The 27,583-nt window shown below is 32.3% G+C and overlaps 1 protein-coding gene across 1 annotated transcript in view; it reads left to right on the top strand.

Annotated features, from left to right (window-relative positions):
- Positions 1 to 436: 436 nt before the first annotated feature.
- Positions 437 to 27,583, top strand: part of txnrd3 (thioredoxin reductase 3) — a 28,658-nt gene continuing 1,511 nt past the window's right edge. The window contains exons 1-15 of the mRNA NM_183072.2: positions 437 to 737; positions 3,303 to 3,363; positions 10,337 to 10,446; positions 12,478 to 12,585; positions 14,414 to 14,486; positions 15,124 to 15,243; positions 15,748 to 15,890; positions 17,081 to 17,196; positions 19,004 to 19,229; positions 19,403 to 19,495; positions 22,373 to 22,449; positions 23,699 to 23,855; positions 24,745 to 24,852; positions 25,573 to 25,668; positions 25,966 to 26,100. Of these exons, the coding sequence (NP_898895.2) occupies positions 621 to 737; positions 3,303 to 3,363; positions 10,337 to 10,446; positions 12,478 to 12,585; positions 14,414 to 14,486; positions 15,124 to 15,243; positions 15,748 to 15,890; positions 17,081 to 17,196; positions 19,004 to 19,229; positions 19,403 to 19,495; positions 22,373 to 22,449; positions 23,699 to 23,855; positions 24,745 to 24,852; positions 25,573 to 25,668; positions 25,966 to 26,100 (1,740 nt within the window). The 5' untranslated portion in view covers positions 437 to 620. The remainder of the gene's footprint in view (positions 738 to 3,302; positions 3,364 to 10,336; positions 10,447 to 12,477; positions 12,586 to 14,413; positions 14,487 to 15,123; positions 15,244 to 15,747; positions 15,891 to 17,080; positions 17,197 to 19,003; positions 19,230 to 19,402; positions 19,496 to 22,372; positions 22,450 to 23,698; positions 23,856 to 24,744; positions 24,853 to 25,572; positions 25,669 to 25,965; positions 26,101 to 27,583) is intronic.

Raw genomic sequence — 27,583 nt, 5'->3', positions numbered from 1 at the left:
GCGTTGCCGCCATCTTGTGGATATGAGACATAGTACAAGAAGTCTACAAAATTTTCTTTTCATATAAAAACAATGCCATAAAAATGCAAGATAAAGAAAGTGGTATATTGTATATCAATCTATTATTTAATAACTGATAAATTGTCTGTAAATCCGCTGTAAATTAAATCCATGTTCGTTTTGAGCAGCAGATGGCGCGAGTGTCTGCGTTAAACACAGCAAGGCCGCTACAAATACTCCCACGCGTTTCTTAACTTATTAAAAAATAAAATAGGATTATTTCATTAACAAAACACGCAAGTAATAACGCAATGAATGTAGTATAATAGTGAGTTCTTACGTTTTAGCAGATAACACGTGTATATGCTGATTTTCAGACAGGCGCGCTCGGGTCAGACTCAATGGGTCTTATGTAAGAAGCGCGCGGCGGATCGTCATTCGGCGGCGGCGCGAGATGAAGTTGCAATAATGCGCGGAGAGTTTTTAATCTTATTTATCATGTCACTGAATGTCACGTCGTGAGTTTATGTGAAGTTTAACTTTCGCCTTTATCATAACTATCGACTCAGGAAGCGGAAGAGCGCTGGATATTTATCCGTGAACGCGTATTGATCATCATAATGCCGCCCATAGAGAATGACGCGGGTCGAGAGCAGATCCGATCGAAAATCAAAGAACTGATCGATTCCAGTGCAGTTGTGGTGTTTAGCAAAAGCTTCTGTCCGTTTTGTGTCAAGGTGAGTACGCACACACAAGGAAACACACACACTTCACAACAAACTTCGACAGTTCTGCTATTGAAGAAGCCTTGGAGTAGGAGAGAAAGATGTCTCATTAACCAGGGTTTCTGCAGGGTGTTAAAATGTCTTAAATCTTAAAATCCAAATTTTAGGCCTTAAAAAGTCTTAATTTACTGAAATATTGTGTTTTAGGTCTTAAATCTTTTTAATATTAATTTCCCTGTTATAAATTGCTAACGTTACCCAGTCTGGGCAAAACCCATACAGTCATCAACAATCCATCTAAAACTTTTAACTTTTTATTTAAAAATAATTTCTAACTCTATTTATCATAATAGTTTAATTGTTTTCCTTAAAATAGCGCTTCTTTAAAAGTTCTCCATGTAGATTTAGTTTATTATTGTTTTTTTTTTTAAGTGTGTGGTTACATGTTAGAGCCTGCTTGTTTTTATACAATATTTAAAATATTAATAATAGAAATAAAATCTAAAATATTTTTTATTAATGTATAATTATATTTATAAATGTATTGAATTTATAGTACAAATTTTTGATAGGTCAAATACAAATCTTTTCCATCTGGGCCATTTAAAAAATTCTTGAGTCTAAAATTTCAGTCCTAATGGTCTTAAAAATGTCTTTTAAAAATCTTAAATCTAACTCGCTTGTGCATGTTTTATTTGTGTTTTGGGTTGGTTACTTATTCATTAACGTATTCGTTTCATTCTGCTGTGTTTTGTCTGACTTTAAAACACTTTTAAGGTCGTCTTGTAAAACACAGTATTATTTAGTGGATAAATCAGTTGTAAAATGTCTCTAACATTGTATGTTTATGCTTTATTCTTAGCAATCATCAATAATGTTTGGTAAATTAATTCTTTGTACAATTTTCTTTGTATCTTTTATTTGTTTTAAGTGAATTAGTTATAAAAGCCAGTAGTTTATAAATGTTATATGTAACCAGTATATTATGTAAAGTGTAAATTGTGAAGTATTTGTAATGTCAAGCTTTTCTTAAGAATAATGGTGATAACAGTACATTTATGCAATGGGCATATGCGTGTTTGACTTCTGAAGAGCTCTAACCACAAAATCAAGTAAATATTCTTCAAGATTTACTGGCCAGTAATGGCACTGGTTAATATTAAAAGATGGCAAAAGTAATGTCAAGTCACGTTTGTTTATGTGACACCTTATACAATGTATATTGTGTAAAAATAGCTTTAAATTTTTAAGTTTATAAAATAGTTCTTCCTGTCTCCTCAATCTTAGAGCATTTTTAAAGAATGTATGTGAAAAAAAAAACAACTTTGATTTTTATTTTATTTTTTTTATTCATCAGAGATAATGAAAGAACACACATTCTTTACTTTCTTTACAGTTTAAAATGACTGGTAAAAGTGCACTGATTATACTTTTTTTTTCAAGTAAAAGTAAAGAAGTACAGCCTTAAAAATGTACTTAAGTAAAAAGTACCCATTAATACTACATGTTTTAGTTTCACTAGGTAGGTAATATCTGGTTTCCCCCATATATATTTAACCTGGTCCAAACTCGCAGCTTTCATCATGTAGTTTTGTGGCTGTTAGATCAAAAACAACAGCTGCTTTTCATGTTAATACACTCTAAAAAAATTATGTATGCCTGTATATCTTTAAAAGAAGAAAAACATAAAAGGGTAAACTTGCACAGTAATTGAGTACTATCTCTTTAAATTAGTGTTAATGTGCCAGTTAATAAAGCAGCCGGATATTAACATTTACTATTAAGTATACAATACTGCCTGCTATGATAAAAGTGTTTCAATTATACTGATATGATCATGTTGTCATCCATCTGTAGACTGAAGCAGGGAAGTGCTGTGTGAGGTTTATAATCAGATGCTCTTTGGGTACCAAATTGCTTTTGGAAATGCCCTTCATAAGAGCAAAGTTCAGAAAGCCGACTGAGCTGCTGTGCTTTGTAGATCATGTCTGATGTGTGATCTGACCCTTTAAGTATAGAATAAACTAAACCAGCAGGTTGTGAATGATTAGAGGATGGAGTAATTATAGGCGAGGACTGTTACCACACCTTCTGTTTTTTTTGTTTGTTTTTTTCATAATATTTTTACTTTTGTTACTTTTTATTTTGAACAATTGGTTTCTGTTGCTCTTTCTGTTGTAGTTTATTTAATTTTGCTGCATCTTGCTTTAAATTATTAATGTATTTTAATCAGAAAGCTATAAGTTTATTATTATTACCATTCTATTTATTTGAAACTCTTAGTCCCTAACTAAAAAACAATCACAAAATGCAAAATGCAAAAAAAAAAAAAAAAAAGACATAATATTGTAAATGTTAACACCATTTTTTTTTCAAGACATCAAACATTTATTGCAATACCAGGAGTGGTACTTTTAAATTTGTATTTCTTGGGAAATTCAGTCGATGCAAATTATACATAAATGTCCTTAACACAGCATGAAGTAATCTTTGTTATTATTACTATATGTAAAGTGCAACTAAATGTTTTCATGTTAAAAAATGTATGTCTGAACTGTTTTTATGTGTTTTTTTTAGGTGAAGGATCTCTTTAAAGAGCTGAATGTCAAGTATAACACCATAGAGCTGGATCTGATGGGTAAGAGCACATATCAGATATAGCCAAGCTCTTTTACAATTTTGTTGGAAGTGAAATGTAATGCATGGAGGAAGTGTCAGCTATTGTTTAAATTCTTCAACCTGTGGAAATAATGGGATATTATTTTAATATGAATGCCTGTTTGTATTTGCATCTAAATATCAATCCAACATGTCAGTGTGTGTCTGTTCCTGGATCAACATTAGTGAATTTATATATTGATGGTCCAGGATCAACATTAGTGAATTTATATATTGATGGTCCAGGATCAACATTAGTGAATTTATATATTGATGGTCCAGGATCAACATTAGTGAATTTATATATTGATGGTCCAGGATCAACATTAGTGAATTTATATATTGATGGTCCAGGATCAACATTAGTGAATTTATATATTGATGGTCCAGGATCAACATTAGTGAATTTAAATATTGATGGTCCAGGATCAACATTAGTGAATTTATATATTGATGGTCCAGGATCAACTTTAGTGATGGTCCAGGATCAACATTAGTGATGGTCCAGGATCAACATTAGTGAATTTATATATTGATGGTCCAGGATCAACATTAGTAAATTTATATATTGATGGTCCAGGATCAACATTAGTGAAATTATATAGTGATGGTCCAGGATCAACATTAGTGAATTTATATATTGATGGTCCAGGATCAACATTAGTGAATTTATATAGTGATGGTCCAGGATCAACATTAGTGAATTTATATATTGATGGTCCAGGATCAACATTAGTAAATTTATATATTGATGGTCCAGGATCAACATTAGTGAAATTATATAGTGATGGTCCAGGATCAACATTAGTGAATTTATATATTGATGGTCCAGGATCAACATTAGTGAATTTATATATTTGATGGTCCAGGATCAAAATTAGTGAATTTATATATTGATGGTTCAGGATCAGCATTAGTGAATTTATATATTGATGGTCCAGGATCAACATTAGTGATGGTCCAGGATCAACATTAGTGAATTTAAATATTGATGGTCCAGGATCAACATTAGTGAATTTATATATTGATGGTCCAGGATCAACATTAGTGATGGTCCAGGATCAACATTAGTGAAATTATATATTGATGGTCCAGGATCAACATTAGTGATGGTCCAGGATCAACATTAGTGAAATTATATATTGATGGTCCAGGATCAACATTAGTGAATTTATATATTGATGGTCCAGGATCAACATTAGTGAATTTATATATTGATGGTCCAGGATCAACATTAGTGAATTTATATATTGATGGTCCAGGATCAACATTAGTGAATTTATATATTGATGGTCCAGGATCAACATTAGTGAATTTATATATTGATGGTCCAGGATCAACATTAGTGAATTTATATATTGATGGTCCAGGATCAACATTAGTGAATTTATATATTGATGGTCCAGGATCAACATTAGTGAATTTATATATTGATGGTCCAGGATCAACATTAGTGAATTTATATATTGATGGTCCAGGATCAACATTAGTGAATTTATATATTGATGGTCCAGGATCAACATTAGTGAATTTATATATTGATGGTCCAGGATCAACATTAGTGAATTTATATATTGATGGTCCAGGATCAACATTAGTGAATTTATATATTGATGGTCCAGGATCAACATTAGTGAATTTATATATTGATGGTCCAGGATCAACATTAGTGAATTTATATATTGATGGTCCAGGATCAACTTTAGTGATGGTCCAGGATCAACATTAGTGAATTTATATATTGATGGTCCAGGATCAACATTAGTGAATTTATATATTGATGGTCCAGGATCAACATTAGTGAAATTATATAGTGATGGTCCAGGATCAACATTAGTGAATTTAAATATTGATGGTCCAGGATCAACATTAGTGAATTTATATATTGATGGTCCAGGATCAACATTAGTGAATTTAAATATTGATGGTCCAGGATCAACATTAGTGAATTTATATATTGATGGTCCAGGATCAACATTAGTTAATTTATATATTGATGGTCCAGGATCAACATTAGTGAATTTATATATTTGATGGTCCAGGATCAACATTAGTGAATTTATATATTTGATGGTCCAGGATCAACATTAGTGAATTTATATATTGATGGTCCAGGATCAACATTAGTGAATTTAAATATTGATGGTCCAGGATCAACATTAGTGAATTTATATATTGATGGTCCAGGATCAACATTAGTGATGGTCCAGGATCAACATTAGTGAAATTATATATTGATGGTCCAGGATCAACATTAGTGAATTTATATATTGATGGTCCAGGATCAACATTAGTGAATTTATATATTGATGGTCCAGGATCAACATTAGTGAATTTATATATTTGATGGTCCAGGATCAACATTAGTGAATTTATATATTGATGGTCCAGGATCAACATTAGTGAATTTATATATTGATGGTCCAGGATCAACATTAGTGAATTTATATATTGATGGTCCAGGATCAACATTAGTGAATTTATATATTTGATGGTCCAGGATCAACATTAGTGAATTTATATATTGATGGTCCATGATCAACATTAGTGAATTTATATATTGATGGTCCAGGATCAACATTAGTGATGGTCCAGGATCAACATTAGTGAAATTATATAGTGATGGTCCAGGATCAACATTAGTGAATTTATATATTGATGGTCCAGGATCAACATTAGTGAATTTATATATTGATGGTCCAGGATCAACATTAGTGAATTTATATATTGATGGTCCAGGATCAACATTAGTGAATTTATATATTGATGGTCCAGGATCAACATTAGTGAATTTATATATTGATGGTCCAGGATCAACATTAGTGAATTTATATATTGATGGTCCAAGATCAACATTAGTGAATTTATATATTGATAGTCCAGGATCAACATTAGTGATGGTCCAGGATCAACAGTAGTGAATTTATATATTGATGGTCCAGGATCAACATTAGTGAATTTATATATTGATGGTCCAGGATCAACATTAGTGAATTTATATATTGATGGTCCAGGATCAACATTAGTTAATTTATATATTGATGGTCCAGGATCTACATTAGTGAATGTATATATTGATGGTCCAGGATCAACATTAGTGAATTTATATATTGATAGTCCAGGATCAACATTAGTGATGGTCCAGGATCAACAGTAGTGAATTTATATATTGATGGTCCAGGATCAACATTAGTGATGGTCCAGGATCAACATTAGTGAAATTATATATTGATGGTCCAGGATCAACATTAGTGATGGTCCAGGATCAACATTAGTGAATTTATATATTGATGGTCCAGGATCAACATTAGTGAATTTATATATTGATGGTCCAGGATCTACATTAGTGAATGTATATATTGATGGTCCAGGAACAACATTAGTGAATTTATATATTGATAGTCCAGGATCAACATTAGTGATGGTCCAGGATCAACAGTAGTGAATTTATATATTGATGGTCCAGGATCAACATTAGTGATGGTCCAGGATCAACATTAGTGAAATTATATAGTGATGGTCCAGGATCAACATTAGTAAATTTATATATTGATGGTCCAGGATCAACATTAGTAAATTTATATATTGATGGTCCAGGATCAACATTAGTGAATTTATATATTGATGGTCCAGGATCAACATTAGTAAATTTATATATTGATGGTCCAGGATCAACATTAGTTAATTTATATATTGATGGTCCAGGATCTACATTAGTGAATGTATATATTGATGGTCCAGGATCAACATTAGTGAATTTATATATTGATAGTCCAGGATCAACATTAGTGATGGTCCAGGATCAACAGTAGTGAATTTATATATTGATGGTCCAGGATCAACATTAGTGATGGTCCAGGATCAACATTAGTGAAATTATATATTGATGGTCCAGGATCAACATTAGTGATGGTCCAGGATCAACATTAGTGAATTTATATATTGATGGTCCAGGATCAACATTAGTGAATTTATATATTGATGGTCCAGGATCAACATTAGTGATGGTCCAGGATCAACATTAGTGAAATTATATATTGATGGTCCAGGATCAACATTAGTGATGGTCCAGGATCAACATTAGTGAATTTATATATTGATGGTCCAGGATCTACATTAGTGAATGTATATATTGATGGTCCAGGAACAACATTAGTGAATTTATATATTGATAGTCCAGGATCAACATTAGTGATGGTCCAGGATCAACAGTAGTGAATTTATATATTGATGGTCCAGGATCAACATTAGTGAATTTATATATTGATGGTCCAGGATCAACATTAGTGATGGTCCAGGATCAACATTAGTGAAATTATATATTGATGGTCCAGGATCAACATTAGTAAATTTATATATTGATGGTCCAGGATCAACATTAGTAAATTTATATATTGATGGTCCAGGATCAACATTAGTGAATTTATATATTGATGGTCCAGGATCAACATTAGTAAATTTATATATTGATGGTCCAGGATCAACATTAGTGAATTTATATATTGATGGTCCAGGATCAACATTAGTGAAATTATATATTGATGGTCCAGGATCAACATTAGTGAATTTATATATTGATGGTCCAGGATCAACATTAGTGAATTTATATATTGATGGTCCAGGATCAACATTAGTGAATTTATATATTGATGGTCCAGGATCAACATTAGTGAATTTATATATTGATGGTCCAGGATCAACATTAGTGAATTTATATATTGATGGTCCAGGATCAACATTAGTGAATTTATATATTGATGGTCCAGGATAAACATTAGTGAATTTATATATTGATGGTCAAGGGTCAACATTAGTGAATTAAGTTTTTTTTAAATGTATATATTAAACTCATTGTCACCCCAGTCCCAGTTAAAAAAAAAAATGTAGTTTTCGCCCAACATTTTGAGTTTAGATTAGAGTTTGATATGCATAATACGATACTTATGTGGACAAAATGGTTTGTCCCCTTTCATTGAAGAAAGGAAAAACTACAGTGGTCCATATAATAACTTAAAGCTAAAAAAAATTGATTAATCAAAAATGACTGGAAACAATTCATGAAATTTAGATATGCTTTCGAATGGTTGTTGAACAGAAGCATTAAAAAAAAACAAACTAATGAAACTGGCCTGGCCAAAGGGCACCTTGGACCGTTTTGTCCACATCTGTATGTGGTTTGTAAAGATAAGTTTCAAACAGATTTAGACAAAAGTTGTTGTTTTTAACTCTGAAAGTTATGGCATTTTGATTTGTTCGTGAAATGAGAACATTCTCAAAATGAAATAAATAAATACAGGGTGTAAATCCTGCTTGTAAATGTTTTTAAGTCGACTAATTTAGAAACCTGGAGAGATCATTATTTGACTATTTTGTTTATAATGGCTTCATATTACAGAGACCAGTTCTGAGATTACACTTTACCATCTATTGATTACATGTTGTGTAAAGAAGGGCTTTTTTGTTTTGCTGATCTTGCAATTGCATTTTTTTGACTAAGATCCTTCTGATATGCAAGATTATTGAGCTCGTATGTTTTTACTTCAGCAGTTGTTCTTATTCTAATGTTCAGGGTATTGAACTCCTACCACCTCATTGACAGATGAACTGAAATATTCATTCATGTGGTCTGTGAACATTGCGCTGAAAGTCTGAAGTTAATGTTTAAGCGTTCCCAGTGAACTGCTGAGTCACTCCAGTGTTTCTAATGTCTGAAAATGGGCTTCCTCTATAAGCTTTCCTTCACTCTCTCCGCTGTGTCTCCAGTATCAGTCTTCTCTTATCTCGATGTACATGCACAGCTGCTCTTCTCATGTTAGGAGCACGACCCTGATAATGGGTTCTCTGGCAAATGGCTTCAGACCTGATTAACTTCCATTAGGTTTTTTTTTTTTTTTTTATCTCCTGTGTGCCTGGAGCTAAACATTAGTTTCAGAAGCAGCCCTGCAGAGCCAGATCTGAATAAGATTAGATGTGTATCTCAGAGAGCTGCCTGTGTGGTGGAGATGTGGACAGTGAGTGCTGAGATGCATGATCAGGCTTATGACAGTCTCAGATTTTATTTTTGTGATTTAATTGTTGAAGCTTTTATCTTAATATATGGGGTTATCATGATTAGTCTTAAGCTGCAAAATAGGGATAAATATAATAATCAATGTAAATAAATGTTTAGATATATAATAATTTAATTGCAAAAGAATATATGTAACACTTTACGATCCCTTTATTAGTAAACCGTATTTATTTCATTAAAACCAACAGTGAGTAATAATCACATTTCTTACTGTGTTGTTGTTAGTTTAAAAAATACAACTCATTTATTAGTTGTTATCTCCATTTAATAAAAAAATTTTCACTACTTTGAGTGAAGCATTAACTTAAATGAACGTCACCTAAGATTAATTAATGCTTTTGTAGTTTTCATTGCGAGTTTAGTTTAACTAATCTCAACAGATTAAATCTTACTGTATATAGTGTTGATGGCTTATACATATTTAGCACATTTTCTCAGGTCATAAGCAATGTTAATGTTTGAAAATAAACACGGTCTTCAATCATTTGTGGTTTTTGTGAATATTCTTAAAACTCAAAGTTAAAATAATAAATAATTGTTCATTGTATTTTGAAGCGTCTACAGCAGGGGTCACCAAACTTGTTCCTGGAGGGCCGGTGTCCAGCAGATTTTAGCTCCAACCCTAATCAAACACACCTGAAAAAGCTAATCAAGGTCTTACTAGGTATACTTGAAACATCCAGGCAGGTGTGTTGAGGCAATGTGTACTAAACCCTGCAGGGACACCGGCCCTCCAGGAGCAGGATTAGTGACCCCTGGTCTACAGTAACTATATCATGCATGTTCATTACTACAATATATTGTTTTTTTGTTCATTTATTTATTTTTATTATATAAATATCGGTACTGATATAAGTCTGCTATCATCTCTGATGTGTTTTAGAGGATGGGACAAACTACCAGGACTTGTTGCATGAGATGACCGGCCAGAAAACCGTTCCTAATGTCTTCATCAACAAGAAACACATCGGAGGCTGTGACAACACCATGAAGGTTTGGGGTTTTCTTTCTGATTTCTACATTTGTGATTCAGTAATACTTGTTTGTCTAGGGATTTCATAGTACAGGGGTTCTCAAACCTTTTTACTTCGGGGCCCAGATCTTTTTCCGATCAATTTTTGAGGGCCTATCTGTCTGACATTTTCACTAAAATGTTTGTTTAAAATGCTCATTTAAACCTTTATTTATTAACAAATATACATATAAAAAAAAAAAAAAAAAAAAATATATATATATATATATATATATATATATATATATATATATATATATATATATATATATATATATATATTTTTTTTTTTTTTTATATGTATATTTGTTAATAAATAAAGGTTTAAATTAGCATTTTAAACCTTTATTTATTAACAAATATACATATAAAAAAAAAATATATATATATATATATATATATATATATATATATATATATATATATATATATATATATATATATATATATATATATATATATATACATATATATATATATATATATATATATATATATTTTTTTTTTAATGTATATTTGTTAATAAATAAAGGTTTAAAATGCTAATTTAAACCTTTATTTATTAACAAATATACATATATAAAAAAAAAAAATATATATATATATATATATATATATTATACATTTGTTGTGCCTTCTTTTAATCTGCTTTTATAAGCATTTTATAAATATATATATATATATATATATATATATATATATATATATATATATATATATATATATAATTTCCTTTACATTTAATTCTAAAACTAAAACTCGCATCCGTTATGAAGACTTACAGGTAATTATACAGCATAATTTTTATAATGATAATATCATGCCAAAAGGTTTTTCTAATGTATTTAGTGTTGTATTTAGTATGAAGTGTTATTTTCCCATTTCACAAAGCAGTTCTTGCTTGACTTCTAGAGGAGCTGATGGTCATGAGTGACTGAGCTAGTACTGAACGTTCAGTTTCACCTACACGCCCTTTTAGTTGCTGAAGAAGTGTAAAGTTCATTATTATTATAGACAATTAACTTAATCTTAACTTATTCCAACATTTATGCAGGCCGAAAAGTAGGTATCTTATCCCATTTAATGAACAAAATTGCCCTTTATTCACGTTGAGACTGTTCTATAAAGGGCAGTTTCACACTCAGCAGTTTCTTAAGCATAAGAGTGTGTCTAGATTTTTAAGGGTGTGGTTTTTACACTAATTCCAATGAAATCCTAATGTCTAATGTTAGATTGTTCTGTTGCTATTATTAATGTAATGCAATTTCTTATTATTTCCCTATTATTTTTTCTTGTTTTATTATTATTTTAATGTTTTTATTCATTTAAGGGTTTATCTTTGAGTAAATTTCCTGCACATACTGGTATTGTCAGCACTGGGAATTGCCATAGTAATGCAAGTAATCATAAGCAGCAGTATAAAGTAATCTAGCTGCATTTCTGTAACCGTTTATTTTAGTGTTACATGTCTCATTGTCTGAGACGTTACATGTTTGAATTGAGAATCATGCATATTTACATGCAGTAACCCCATACTTTAATCCTAACCTTTTATATTATAGTAGGGGTACATGTATTGATGGTTATAAATTTTTCCAATATGCTTTCAGGACTCTAGTTTACTTAATCTGTTACTTCAGACTCATCTAGTATGCATAAAATGAAATATATTAACCAGAATTCACCTACGCTATTTTTTTACCAGATAGTGGAGCCTTTTTAGCTCTTCATTGTGTGCTAAAACGTGGCCAGTTTACTTGCTGAACGTGTTAGTTAGCTGATCAGAGAGCTGCTTATTAAAAACAGACACTGATCAGACGTTTCTATCAGTAATGCATGTGTCTGTAGATCTGTCAGCTGTCTATAAAAGCCTTTGACAATGGCGTGTAAAGCAGCTCTGTGGGAAAGACCTTCAGTAATAGAGCTGAATAATGCACAAGCACCTCTTCATGATGGCTCTTATCAGCATGCTTTTTATGCTGCTGATGATTGGTTTGTTGTTGTGGTAACAGGCACACAAAGATGGCGTCCTGCAGAAGCTGTTGGGCGAAGGGAGTGAAGTGTACGATTATGACCTCATCGTCATCGGCGGTGGATCAGGTGGTCTGGCCTGTTCAAAGGCGAGTTCGGTTTCAAAGAGGTTAAAAGATCCTTCACTTATGAAGCTGCTTAAATACTGCATGTGTGTGTGTTGGGTTAATTCAGGTCATTCGGGACATTCCACATTCTCAATCACAAACTGGGGCTCGGGTTACATGGATTTGCCCTGTTTGATGTTCATGTCACAGCTTTAATGTATGTGTATGTAGGATTTGTATACAAGCAAGAACTTGGCGAAATGGCTATTTCAAATGGCTGTTTCACTTGCTGTCTCAAGTATTTTTGTTGTCAAAGTAAGTTGTTTTTACGAGAAGCTCATGTTACATGATTTTAAGGGTAATTTATACCCAATTTTGACCAATATTTGAGAAGATAAGCTCATGTTACATGATTTTTAGGCTAATTTATACCCAATTTTAACAATATTTGAGGAGATAAGCCCATGTTACACTATTTTAAGGCTTATTTATACCCAATTTGACCAATATTTGAGAAGATAAGTTCATGTTACATGATTTTAAAGCTAATTTATACCACATTTTACAAATATTTAAGAAGATAAGCTCATGTTACATGATTTTATGGCTGATTCATACCAAATTGTACCAATATTTGAGAAGATGAGCTCATGTTACATGATTTTAAGGGTAATTTATACCCAATTTTACCAATATTTGTGAAGATAAGCTCATGTTACATGATTTTATGGCTGATTCATACCAAATTTTACCAATATTTGAGAAGATGAGCTCATGTTACATGATTTTAAGGCTAATTTATACCCAATTTTAACAATATTTGAGAAGATAATATTGTTAGGACTAGGGATGCAATGATTGAGTTTGGTTGTACAATTATAGTCTGAGGAATAAACATGTTTTCACAGTTATCACGTTTATTATGCATTCATTAATTTCAAAACGCTACTAGTTTAGAAAATCACATGGAAACTCCTATTTTAAAGTGTTATTTATTGCTAATTACTCAGTAACCAAAAAATTATTTTCTATGTAATTTATTTTCTATGTATTTTATATGGTTCACTGAAATTTAATTATCTGATGTTGCACTATTTTACATGATGCTCATTTGATATTAAAGTTCCTGGGTATCTGATTTATAAAATGTGCATTGAAACCTTTTAAAATATTAACATACAGTAGAATTAAGTCATTCATTCATTTTCTTTTCGGCTTATTCCGTTTATTAATCCGGGGTCCCCACAGCCAACTTATCCAGCACGTTTTTACACTTTGGATCACCTTCTAGCCGCAACCCATCTCTGGGAAACATCCACACACACTCATTCACACTCATACACTACGGACAATTTAGCTTTCCCAATTCACCTGTCATCATGTCTTTGGACTCTGGGGGAAACCAGAGCACCCGGAGGGAACCCACGCGAATGCAGGGAGAACAAGGCTCGACCCAGCGACCTTCTTGCTGTGAGGCAACAGCACTACTTATTGCGCCACTGCGTCACCTCTAGAATTAAAATTTAATTAATTTATTATTTGAACCACTTCAAATCATCATATAAACCATAACCATCAAGTCAATATTTAAGTACGTTTACTTCGAGTTAACTTACAGCTGCCCTTATTGCCCCATCAAGTTTTTTTATGGATCACAGTTTTTGCGTGACGATGAGGTTATAAATGAAACCCCTGCTCTGTATATTTTATGTTGCCACCATTATCTTGCCATCATGTAAAATTGTTGCTGATTTTTTTTTAATATAAAAATTCAAGCCAAACTTTGGTACCTCTAAGGTTTTGTGCTCAAGTGGTGTTTTTTTATTTCATTTAGTTTTATTTTTGTAACATCCCTTTCATGCCCAAACAGGAAGCAGCAACCTTGGGTAAAAAGGTGATGGTTCTGGATTATGTTGTTCCAACACCACAGGGCACAGCCTGGGGTGAGTATTCTACAATAAGGAATTATGCAATTTAAGTATGTACTTAAGCCTGTTGCACTAATCAATATATGGACTTATCCTACAGTACATGGACATGACCTCAATTTTTGGTGATGCAATGTAAAAATCGCCCGTACATTACAAAAAAAAAGCAATTCTAGCAACACTTTAAACAGATTGCGCAACATCTTTATCTCTCTATCTTGGAGGTGTCCGTGTCAGTATGGTTAAAAAAAAAACACTTGTATTTACTATAATTTACTAGTGTTTTTTCATGTGGGTCTCTGACAACTGAAAGTAGATCTGGTAAAAGATATCGCAGCCTCTGTTACTTTTTACTTGGGACCTTTTTTATTAACTATTATTATTATTTCTTTAGATGTACGTTTTCACATTCTGATTCCAATGCTTCATTATTAAATTGTTAAAGTGATTATACTTAATGCAAGAACACATTATATGAACCTTTCATTTATCATTCTGGCATTATATAATCAGTTCCATAAATGGTCTTTAAAATGACAATAACATCGTTTATTACAATATATTTGGTGCAATATACCATACAACAAATAATAGATATCGTGACGGGCCTATATGTACTTGTAGAAAGGTCTCAATATGTGGTCTCCTCCAGGTCTGGGCGGCACATGTGTGAATGTGGGCTGTATTCCTAAGAAACTGATGCACCAAACAGCACTGCTGGGCACAGCCATGGAGGACGCTCGCAAGTTTGGATGGGAGTTCGCTGAACAGGGTGAGCCATAGATTCTACACTGCTATGAAGTTGCTGATGGTACATGGTGGTACATGTGTGAAGGAGATCTGTTGTTTGTTAAACTCTGTGAGCCAGACAAGAATTGCATCACATGATTGAATGCACTGCAGATAGAAATGGCTTGAAGAAGTGCGTGTCAGATTGAACTGCTATGAGTTTACAGCAGTAAGCGGTTGTTTATGTTATGATGCAATTGTGAGATTTCTGCTATGGAGACATCACTGTTGCAGATTGATTTCCTCTTTCCCTGTCAGAGTTTTATATATTTTTTGAGTGTAATCTTGCATTGCTTAATGTTGCTAAAGACTCTTATAGGAGTTCATATTTAGGTTACTTTATTTGTGTCAAAGCTAGATTTGTTTTGGAGTCCTCATCCATAACATGTAGCACACATAACATGTAACGCATAACTTTTTCTTCTTGCTCATGTAGATTCCTCAAGTTCAAAAATATGTTCTCATAAAATATTGCTCTTTATTAAAGTGACACACAACTGGGAAACAATGAAGACTGCAGTGAATAACTACATTGGGTCACTGAACTGGGGCTACAGGGTTTCCCTAAGGGACAAAAACGTCAACTATGTCAACGCTTATGCTGAGTTTGTGGAGCCGCACAAGATCAAGGCAAGTGTGCTCTGACCCAGCAAACCAGTTATACTGGATATTATATAATCTAATATATTCATATGTTATAATATATTCATAAGAGGCTTTCTGAATGACAATGAGTTTATGATTTAAAGCTAAATTGGATGAGAGAGATTCATTACAGGTCCATATACAGCGTGAATGCAAAGGCAGTTAGATGGGTTTTTTCTACCTTTTTTGTTTTTTAAGACTAAAATTATTAGTTTATTTTAGGGATGGCTTGAATGTAAAGACTAAGTATTTCCGTTTTTCAGCAGTTCATGAACATGCAAAAGATGCAGATACTTGGTTTTTATGGGTGCTGTTTTTAATTTTTTAAATAATAATTGATGCTATAAATGGAATTTGGTTTAAATCGGTCACATTTACGGATTTGCAGGTCTAGTCCACTAATAACGTAACATTAGTAATTGTTAATAGCCTGTTCACACCTATTTCACTCCACTAAAAATGTTGCGCTATAGATGATATAACCTACATAAGAAATATAATTACAGACAAGCATTCACAAAGTGATGTATAGTAAAAAAAAAAAATCAACAACAACAGATAAAACGGATTAAATATCACCTGTACAAATGCCACATAAACTTACTAACAGCCAACCATTAGTAATTAAAAGCTTGTATAAAAATATCATATATGTGTTATAAAATATCAAATAAGTGTTTTTAAATGGTTCTACAGAGCCCATAAAGTATTTCTAAAAGTCATTTAATTCAATGTCTTTAAACGTTCCCTATAGTTTGTAACTGTTTAATGTTGGCTAATTTGCATAAAGATTTTCTATTGACAGATCTTTCTATTGTTCTGCATTGCTGTTTTAAATTCTAGAAACTGCTATGCATTATCTGATGTTGAGTGCAGGTTTTTAAAATCTATTATTATTATACCGCCTGAAATTATTATAGTGTGAGACAAACTTGCTGTAAATTCATGTCCTAGTTTTAGTGGAATTCATTGAGGGATTTGACCGTGTTTTAAGTGTTGGCTTTTGTATACACCACAAAGATTTTTTTATTTTTTTATTTTTTTTTTATGTTTTAAGCTTTTCGACGCAACTTCCATTTTAAACAACATTTGAAATCAGTCATAATTACATGCATCTCCAGTCACAATATGCTTAAAGCTGCTGTTACTTATTATTAATTTGCTCTTCTCAACAGGCCACAAACAAGCGTGGCAAAGAGACGTTCTACACCGCGGCTCAGTTTGTCCTGGCGACTGGAGAAAGGCCTCGTTACCTGGGCATCCCGGGAGACAAAGAGTTCTGCATCACCAGGTGAGCTGAAACTGAGCTCACCGCGGTAAACCTCCTCTGGAGAGCCGGATAAATGCAGCTGGACCTCAGGGGGTCATTACTGCAGCTGTGCTGATTTATTTACAGGATTTATTGATTAAAGCTGATTCATTCTCACTCGCCAAGGGAACGAAAGCTTCCCCTGATCAGGGTTCGTACAGGTGCTGGAGATGCTTCAGCTTTAACTTTGTGTTTTCAAGATTGGGGAAGTGCTCAGTTTGTTGATAAAGTGCTTGGAAAATGTTATTGTGCTTTCATAATAATTGGTTACTATTGGTATTGCAGGGCTCGAAATTAACTTTCTTACTTGGTAGCACCGGTGCTCCCAACCTGAAAAATTTAAGAGCACCCTCCAAAGATGAATGATATATTTGACAAGTTGTATATTAAGGGATTTATTGTATTTGAAAACAACATCAATTGGGACTAACAAAACCCAGAAACAACTCTCTAACTAATGCTGTGATGACTTAATATTTGTGCAACAATTCCAAAATGAATGTTGAATAATTATAAAATATTCATGATGACGATGATGACAATAATACTCATAATGAATTATATTTCTCATCATCATGCTGCCTTGAATGTGCTTTAATGTAAGTAATCTGCTATATAATGTCCTGCTGTTGCTTTATGAAAAATAAATTGATGGTTTGCATCAAACACAAATGAAGCATTGTAGTAAGAAATATTTATTTTGTTCTGCTGTTTTTATATGCACGTCAATTTAATAAATAATAGTTCTGCTACAAAACAAACGAAATAATATAATAAATCATTCAATTCAATGCTGAAAGCTGCAAAGCAGTCATCAGTAATTAAATAGAAGAATAATCTACACCTCAAGAAAGAACGGACAGGTAAGGAAGAAAAGTCTCACTTATAAAAGTTTTGGTTTCGGTTTGTGTGGTTTTAATGCTCAGCCTCGTTACGCGCTGAATTACATCTTTCTGTGTTTGCGGAAAAGCATGCGAGTCAGCCGGCCCAATATATGAGGGGGGCAGAGCAGGATTCTCCCGATGACCACCGGCGCAATACTGTTCTCTGTTATAACCCGCATCAGTTTAAACTCAGTTAAGGCGAGCTTCTTTGGTGATGGTGTTTTAGTGGACATTTGCGCTGTTGCAGCCTGATCTCACGAGGAAACGTATGAAAAAGTTACGAATTGCCGTGAGATTGTTTTGGCTGAACACGGTGCATGCAGCGCATCGAGAGTCAGTGTACTTTTCACTCTTTAGCCGTTTGCATTCCCCGCGGTCACAAAAGCTCCCTCCCTCATCTGACAGCGGAAAGTCTTGAGTGATTGACAGCTAATATGAACCAATATAGCGGTTTTACCACGTTTTTAGAAAAAAACCAAAACAGGTCGCACTACAACCATTATATGCAGTCGCACGAATGCTCCCAATATATATTATGAGGTTGCATAGCTTAAATTTCGGGCGCATATAATTTCGAGCCCTGTATTGGTATTATCTATTATATAGGGATTATAGTTGTTTTTCTTTGCCAGCTCTTTTGATATTTAAAAAGACTTTCACACATGTACTTATTTACTTAACCTCAAGTGTTTCCAAACCTTTAAGTTTCTTCTCTTGAACACCTAAAGAAGGCTTTTTAATAAAGCTTGTAATCGTTGACTTCCTTAGTATTCGTTGTCCTTATTATGCAAGTAAATAATGACTATTTTAATTGTGAACTGTCTCTTTAACTGCTTCAGAATGTTTGCTACATTTGAGGAATGCATAATCCATCTCTGCTGTGTTTCTGTTGGTTTTCCCTACAGTGATGATCTGTTCTCTTTGCCCTACTGTCCTGGGAAGACTCTTGTGGTGGGAGCCTCTTATGTGGCTCTGGAGTGTGGTGGCTTTCTGGCTGGTTTGGGGCTGGATGTGACCATCATGGTTCGCTCTATTCTGCTGCGAGGCTTTGATCAGGACATGGCTGACCGTGCAGGAGAATACATGGAGACACACGGGGTCAAATTCCTCAGGAAGTTTGTTCCCACTAAGGTTGGTTCGTGTGTGTGTGTGTGTGCTGTTAAACATTACTGAAATCTGAAATGATGTCTTATCTGTCGCTGCTGTGGTTATGAAATGCTCCTGAGGAAGAGTATTATAATCATGGCCTCTTTACACATGCAGTTGATAAAGCATCAGTGATTTCAGGGTGTATTTTTCCACAGATCGAGCAGCTGGAAGCTGGAACTCCTGGCCGAATTAAAGTGACTGCTAAGTCAACAGAGAGTGAGGAAGTCTTCGAAGGAGAATACAACACTGTAAGTGTGATGCCAAAGAGACGCAACATAAAACCATCCATAACATGTTTGTTTTGACACGTGCAAGTACAATATAAATACACACATAAATGCAAATATTTGAAAATGGTTACTTATATTTAGGTATAAATTATAATTTTGAATATCTATGCAACAAAGTTCAGTATAGTTGTCTGTAGCTATGTTTCTATCCACCTATTTTTATGTGCATTTTGCATATGCGCATAAAAAAACGGTTGATGGAAACGCCATGATGCGCATACATTTTTAAAATCCGCATAAGCGTATGCGCATAATTGAGTAGGAGAAACGTTTTATTTGATAAGAAAAGATGTGCATAAACTACGATGGAAACACTTTTACCACACAAATTTCAGCATGCGCATTAAAAAAGGTCATGTGATTGTGTCATAAGAGATTTCTTACTGTTGATATTTGGTGCCAGTTAATCAAGAAGTGGCGATTTTGTTCGCTTTGACTTGTTAGATGGAAACGCTGCTTTATTCGCATGTCTTTTATGCGATAATCCAGCTTTGCACACAGTTCGTTTGCATTTATCGATGGAAACATAACTTGTCTCTTATTTTATTTATTTATATATATATATATATATATATATATATATATATATATATATATATATATATATATATATATATATTTTTTTTTTTTTTTTTTTTTTTTTTTAATATATATTAATTTTTTTATATATATTTTTATATTTTTATATATATATATATATATATATATTTTTTTTTTATATATATATATATATATATATATATATATATATATATATATATATATATATATATATATAAAAATATATATATATATATAATAAAAATTAACAATAAAAATTTACTTCAGATACCTTTATTTACAGAACATCTTAAGGTTAAAAGTGGAGTCTTAAAGTATTACAAGTTGATAAATCAATTTAGAGAAAGGACCTAAATGAAGTATACATTTTGTGTTTTTTTATATATATATATATAATGTCCATAAACATTTAACACATGTAGTTTTTTTTTTTAGATGCCATTACATTCAGACATGTACATTTACTTTAATGTGTTGAAGGGGTAAATCTTCACTAAGCGGTTGTATCAATGTATTTACTAACATGAACAAATAATAAACAATACATTTATTACTGTATTCGTTCATGTTAGTTACTAGGGATGCACTGATCGCGTTCATGACAACAGGAAAAACTCTCCAAGACTATTTGTTCCTGTTTAAATAATCAGTGGAGAAAAGCATTTAGTTTTACATTAAATGGCTTCATTTTGACCTGCAGCGAGGAGTTCATTGCTTTTTCTAAATCATGTTGCGCTGTGTCTGTTAGATCAGCAGATCATATTCGCAAAACTGGAATAGAGAGGGTTAATACCTGCTTCACACACAAAATAGGCCTACCTTGCACCTCTCCATAAAATTCTCACAGGTTTCCATTCTCATCCTTCCGACTGAGTTTATTCTTCCGAGGGGAATACTTTCAGTGCTGCAAATAGTAAGCAAAGCCTGGCTCATTGTGGTCAAAGTAGTTGATTAAATTAATAAAAGTGAAACTGACGGGTGCAATATGGAATGTCATTAACAAAAAATGATCCTAATACAGGCTACTCTGAAACTGAATATTTCAAATTAATTTTATTTATATCATTTTTTTTTTTTTTAATAAATATTATTATTTATTTATATCATTTATTTAACAGACCAGTTTGTGCGCTGATAAGCGGACCTTATTTTGAACTTCCCCTCAAATATTCTTGTTTATTTTGTAGATGACTGACCGACAAAAATTCATTAAAATAGTCAACAGATTATACCAGATGAAATTCGTTCCAAAAAGATAATTATTCAGACATGCTTTTAGTTTCTCCATCTCTCTCACGGCGAGTTTAGGCAAGTGAATGCTTAAGTATAGCTGACCTCTGACGGTTTAGTTGAGCCTGCCTCAAACCTGCAGGAAAATATCAGGCTTGCTAAAATGCTGGTTATTTCACCAACGATTATTGTCAATGGTGATAGCCTATTACAGATTTCAAAGACAAATCTTAATATTAATAAAGGAGACATAAGCTGGACCACAACAGATCATATCAATGTCAAAACGAGTGCTTAAATACGGTGGCCTATATAGCAAGCGTCATGTTTTTAGTTAGATTGTGCCATCTGTCATGTAAAGTAGTGCTATCTTTACTAAAGAAGACATATTATTTGAGGTTATCACCAGAACTATAGAAACTGTATTAATGTTTTTAAAAACACACAATATTGAGATCGAATCTGTGTCAGTCAATACTCCGAATATTTGGCATCAGAATTGGATCATTTCCAAAAAAAAAATGGTATCTGTGCATCCCTATTAGTTAATGAAAATACAATATTCATTAATCGTTCATGTTAACTTGCAGTGCATTCGCTGATATTACCAAGCACAAATTTGGATTTTAATAATGCATTAATAGATGTTAAACTCTGAGTAATAAATGCTTCATAAGTATTGTTCATTATTAGTTCATGTTAGCATAACTTTATTGTGAAGTGAGACCATTGAAGCTAAAAAGTACAGTCTATTTATTGTGAAAGTACAGCGTCGTGTCCAAAGTTGATGTGGTTTCTCAGTAGTCAAACAGCCTGCTTGGAAGTCACCGGGAAACATGAGCCATTGGGAAAAAAACTGCACTTCCAGCACTAATGTCAAGTGTTTTTGTTAATGCATCAGTGTGAACATTGAGCTGATCTCTGTACAGTTATTTAAGAGTGTGAGGCTGGTCTGCTGCTAATGATGAATGTTTGTTATTTCCTTTAACAATAGGCACTGTCACATTCCTTTAATGATGTGTTTTTTGTGTGTGTTTATTTTAGGTGTTGATAGCAGTGGGCCGTGACGCCTGTACAGGAAAGATCGGTCTGGACAAGGCGGGAGTTAAAATCAATGAGAAGTATGTGCCGCTGTTATGAATGGTTGGTCATTTGTCCTCTCAGCCCAACCCGTAAACTCTAAACAAAGTCCTTGTTGTCAGGGAAGCACTGAGTGGGCGTGGCCAGAGTGAGTAGTGGAGGCAGTGTCACAGTGAATCAGCACTATTTAGTTCTGGGAAATGTCCAAGAATTGACCAGAATAAAGTGCAGTGTGCTCTTTCTGGATGAATTAAGAAAAGCATTTCCATTGAGTAGTGTGTGATGGGTTGTATTAATGCACTCAATGACTCCTCCTGAAGGATTAGTGCAGCACAGAGCTTTTAGATCTGTTCTGAGCAGTCATATGACCCACACACACACACACACGAGTATGATGCACAGCTCTTTTACTGCTCTCTTGTATGAGTAGCTCGCTGATCTTTATGACTCAAGTGCTTTAAATTGAATTGCTCATGCTGACTTGACTTGCTCAATCAGTTCTGATGTACATCGTGTTTCGAAAAGCATCAGAGGCTTGCCAAATACACTAGAGGATTATTGTGCATTTATTGCAGTAGTTCTTAAGCTGTGAGTCTAGTCTTAAATTGCAGAAGTTTGCTAGTGTAATGTGGCTGTTACATTTTAAGTGTTTTATTTTTATTGCTTTCTGGTCACAAATGCAGCAGCGAATTGTCTTTGTTATATTTGTGATTTTGAGACGCACTGATTTTTAGTTATTAAATAATAATAGGAGACATGAATATAGATAGAAACAGACTCAGATCAAGCATTATGAAATGAGTGAGTGAGTTTTAATGATCATATTTCACATTGTTTAAATCTTGAATTGCAGTACATTTAATGTCAACCGTTCACACTCAGCTGCTGCTTATTATTTTGCTTATTATTGTTATTAGTGTGAAAGTTAGTTAGTTTGTGGTATTCTGGTGTTCATATTTACATGAATATCATAATTTTATTATAGATTATTTATGTATTAGTTAAATGCATTTATTCTCAGTACTGGGTTGTGGCTTTAAGAGCATCCGCTGCATAAAACATATGCTGGAATAGTTGCCAGTTCATTCCACTGTGGCGACCTCTGAAATAGAGACTAAGGCAAAGGGGGGAAAAAATTAATTAATTAATTAAATGCATTCGTTTTCTTCTCTTTATAGGTTTCCACACACTGACTTAACACACTTTTGCATGCCTCTGTTTTAAGTCTTCAGTCCAAAAGTCTGTGTCTGCTTTACAAAGTTATTCATAATCTTCTGTTTCTCTGTGCAGGAACGGGAAGGTTCCAGTGAATGATGAGGAGCAAACCAACGTTCCTCACATCTATGCCATTGGAGACATTCTGGAGGGAAAGTGGGAGCTCACGCCGGTGGCCATACAGGCTGGTAAACTGCTGGCCCGCAGACTGTACGCAGGAGCAACCATGAAGGTGAGGAGACGTTCTGAACACAGTTGATGTTGACTAAGCAGAGCCGGGCAGAGTGTGTGCACAGCAATGGGATTAATGTGGAATGTTTTAGGCAGTATTTAATTAATTAATTTATTATTTATTTTACTTTTATTTTATTTTTTAAAGTTTTTTTTATTATTTTAGTTATTTAATAATTTTTTTATTATTTTAGTTAATTAGTTTATCATTTATTTATTTTTACTTTTATTTTAGTTAATTAATTTTTTTTTTATTAATTATTTACTTTATTAATTATTTATTTTTATAATTTAGTTTTTATTAATTTTTTTGTTATTTATTTGTTGTTTTAATATTTTAGTTGTTTTATTTATTTATTTATTTTAAATGATTTGTTTATTTATCTGTTATTATTTTAGTTATTACTTTTATTTTTAAATGTTATTATTTTTATTTATTTATTTTTTAAATGATGCATCTCCAATTAGATGCTCTTGTTTGGTAAACAGCAAGCTTTTTATTCTATATACTGAAACATAGAAAGCATTACTTTACTGTATTGTAAATAAATCATAAACATTTCCATATTTCTGTGCAGAATATTGTAAAAAAAAAAAATCTGTGGATTTATGCAGAATGTCTTAGGGAGTATAGTAACTAAACTTAAAATATGAAATAAAAAAAGAAACTTGGTTTACAATGCAAATCCACTTAGATTCACTTGTTTTTAGTAAACAAAAGTTTCTTTAAATAATATATCTACTGAGACAGAAATTTTAACTTTACAAACTGTATTCTAAATGTATAATATAAACAATATAATGGTTAAATGTATAATATTCACGTGCAGTTTTCGTATGGGCCTGGTTATAAGCAGTAGATGATGTTTTCTCTTTCTTGTGCTGTCCAGTGTGATTATGTGAACGTCCCCACCACTGTCTTCACTCCTATGGAATACGGCAGCTGTGGACACCCAGAGGAAAAGGCCATCCAGATGTACGGACAGGAAAACCTTGAGGTGTGTGTGGGTTTACTCTGGCTTTGAAGGCCATATTTGCACATTTACACCTGGTCACTTCAATTTTCTAATGGTGTAGCTTTGTGGTCTTGAAATGGTTTGTTATATAATATATCTACTGAAAGACCGAAAATATTACTGTGCAAACCGTATTGTAAATAAATTATATAAACATTTGTCAATAATATTACTGTAATTTTAATATATATATATTTCAGTTTTTATTTACTGACATTTAGAGTTAGTGATAAACAAATAGATTAAGTAATGGGCCAATAATTATAATATTTATGAAAGTGAAATATGCAAGTAATGTAACTATAAGTAGGTCCAGACAGAATGTGTCTGTATACCAATCTAATCTTTGAATGTTTTTTTTTTTTTTATACAATCTACTGAAAGGCCTATTATACAAAACGAAATGCACGTGTGTAAATACTCTCCAGAATGCATTTGAGAGCAATATAAATCCAAATGCTAATTGAGAAGATGTTCAGAGATGCATTCTAGATGAACTGGACAGGTCTAAATGCATATGGTGGTTGAAACCACAGGTTTAAATTTTGCTCTCCCCAAAAATTGTAAAAAGGTAAGCATGTGAGGGTGTTATAGGCAATATGACATAGTGGATATAACAACTGCTGTCCCCTTTAATAATGTGTGCTGGTAATGAGTGTTTTTAATGATGTGCTGGTAATGATTGTGTCTTCATCTCTGCAGGTTTATCACAGTCTGTTCTGGCCTCTGGAGTTTACCGTTCCCGGACGGGACAATAACAAGTGCTACGCCAAGATCATCTGCAATAAACTGGACAATGTAAGACACTCGCGAGTATTCAGTTTGATCAGATTCTCACAGTCAGGATTATACGCTACACTACACTTATACAGTATAATGTACAGCATTTGAACCAACAATCCAGAATGCTCTATTGTGAACTTAATTCTTAGAAATCATTTTTAGTCATTGAAATTTTGCAGTGCAGTACAGATATTAAGAAGGGATGCAATTAGCCAATTTCACTATGAACCGCGCTTTAATTTGCATTAAGCGACTGATTCACATTAAGATATGTTGCATGAATGAATTGGATTTGTTTCCGTCTGTGTGCAGCTGCGTGTGATTGGCTTCCACTATCTGGGTCCTAATGCTGGCGAGGTCACGCAGGGATTCGGAGCTGCTATGAAGTGTGGAATAACCAAAGATCAGCTGGACAACACCATCGGCATTCACCCCACCTGTGCTGAGGTGCGTTTGTCATTGATATAGCACTTGATCCTGTTTATGGTTCATGCTTTCACTGCACAGGTCAAAGTTTGGAAAAAACTTAATTACAAGAAACAGTAATAATAGTCTAATTAAGACTATTTCTACTAATTTAAGGAGTTAGGGTTTATAAGTTGGTTTATTAATTGTTCTTTGTGTTGGAGACAGTTTAAAAGAGCATCCTTTTTTATTATTATTATTCTTATTATTATTATTTGAATATGACCACAAGTTTCAAAGACAATGATGGTGTATAAATGTAAGGCTGCAGAATTGACAACTTTTAAACGTAATTAAAAAGTGTTAATCATGAGATCATCATATTAATGCGTGCAGGAGACTATACACATTATCGACTGCATAAAATAAATACATCAAATAAAATAATATATATATTTTTAAAATTAATGCATTAATGGCAACAGTAAAATTAATGCATCAAATAAAATAAATAAATAAATGTATCATAAATAAATTGCTCGTTTGTTGTAGACAACCTTAAATACATTAAATATAATAAAAAATAAATCGCACTTTTATTATAGACAACACAAAATAAATAAATACATCAAACAAAATAATAAAAATTAATTGCACAATATTATAGACATTAAATAAATAAAATGCATAAAATAAAAAATATATAAACAAAATAAATCGCACATTAATTATAAACAACATGAAATAAATATATACATCAAACAAAATAATAAAAAAATTGCACAATTATAAAAAAAGTAAAAAAATACATAAAATAAAATAAATATCTAATAAAAATAGAATATTTATTAGACAACATTAAATAAAGTAAATAAATTAAATAAGTTGCACATTATTGTAGACAACATTAAATAAGTCAAATAATGAATAAATATTTAAATAAAATAAGTTAATACATAAAAATTAAATAATAATAAATAAATTTATAATAAAAATGAATTGCACATTTATTGTTGACATTAAATAAAATAAATGTATAAAAAATAATTTGCACTATCGACTGCAAAAAATAAACAAAATAATAAATAAATGAATATATAATAAAAATAATGCACATTATCAACAACATTAAATAAATATAAGTAAAATAAACGAATGCATCAAATAAAATAATGAATATATAATAAAAAATTTATTATTGTGCATTATTATCGACAACATTAAAAATTATATAAATAAAATAAAAAATAAATGTATAATTACAAAATAAAATATATAAATTATAATTTTTTTATTTAATTTTATTTTTTTATTTTGTCTTTTTTTATTTGTATTTTCTGATTTATTATTGCCTCGTGACTAAACAAAGAGCTGAAACTTCACACACACGCTAGAGACATCAGAGACTTAACATTTTGCATCTTGTATAAAGGGCCATATTAGGTTCACTTTATGCACTGTTTGAAGTTAAAGGGGGATTTTACAAGTTCACTCGGCTCATCACCGGTGAGTGACTTTGGTATGA

This window comes from Danio rerio, chromosome 6 (genome assembly GCF_049306965.1).
Source record: "Danio rerio strain Tuebingen ecotype United States chromosome 6, GRCz12tu, whole genome shotgun sequence".
Classification (NCBI taxonomy): Eukaryota; Metazoa; Chordata; class Actinopteri; order Cypriniformes; family Danionidae; genus Danio; species Danio rerio.
The sequence above is the reverse complement of the archived record's forward strand: the minus strand, read 5'-3'. Positions and strand labels throughout refer to the sequence as shown.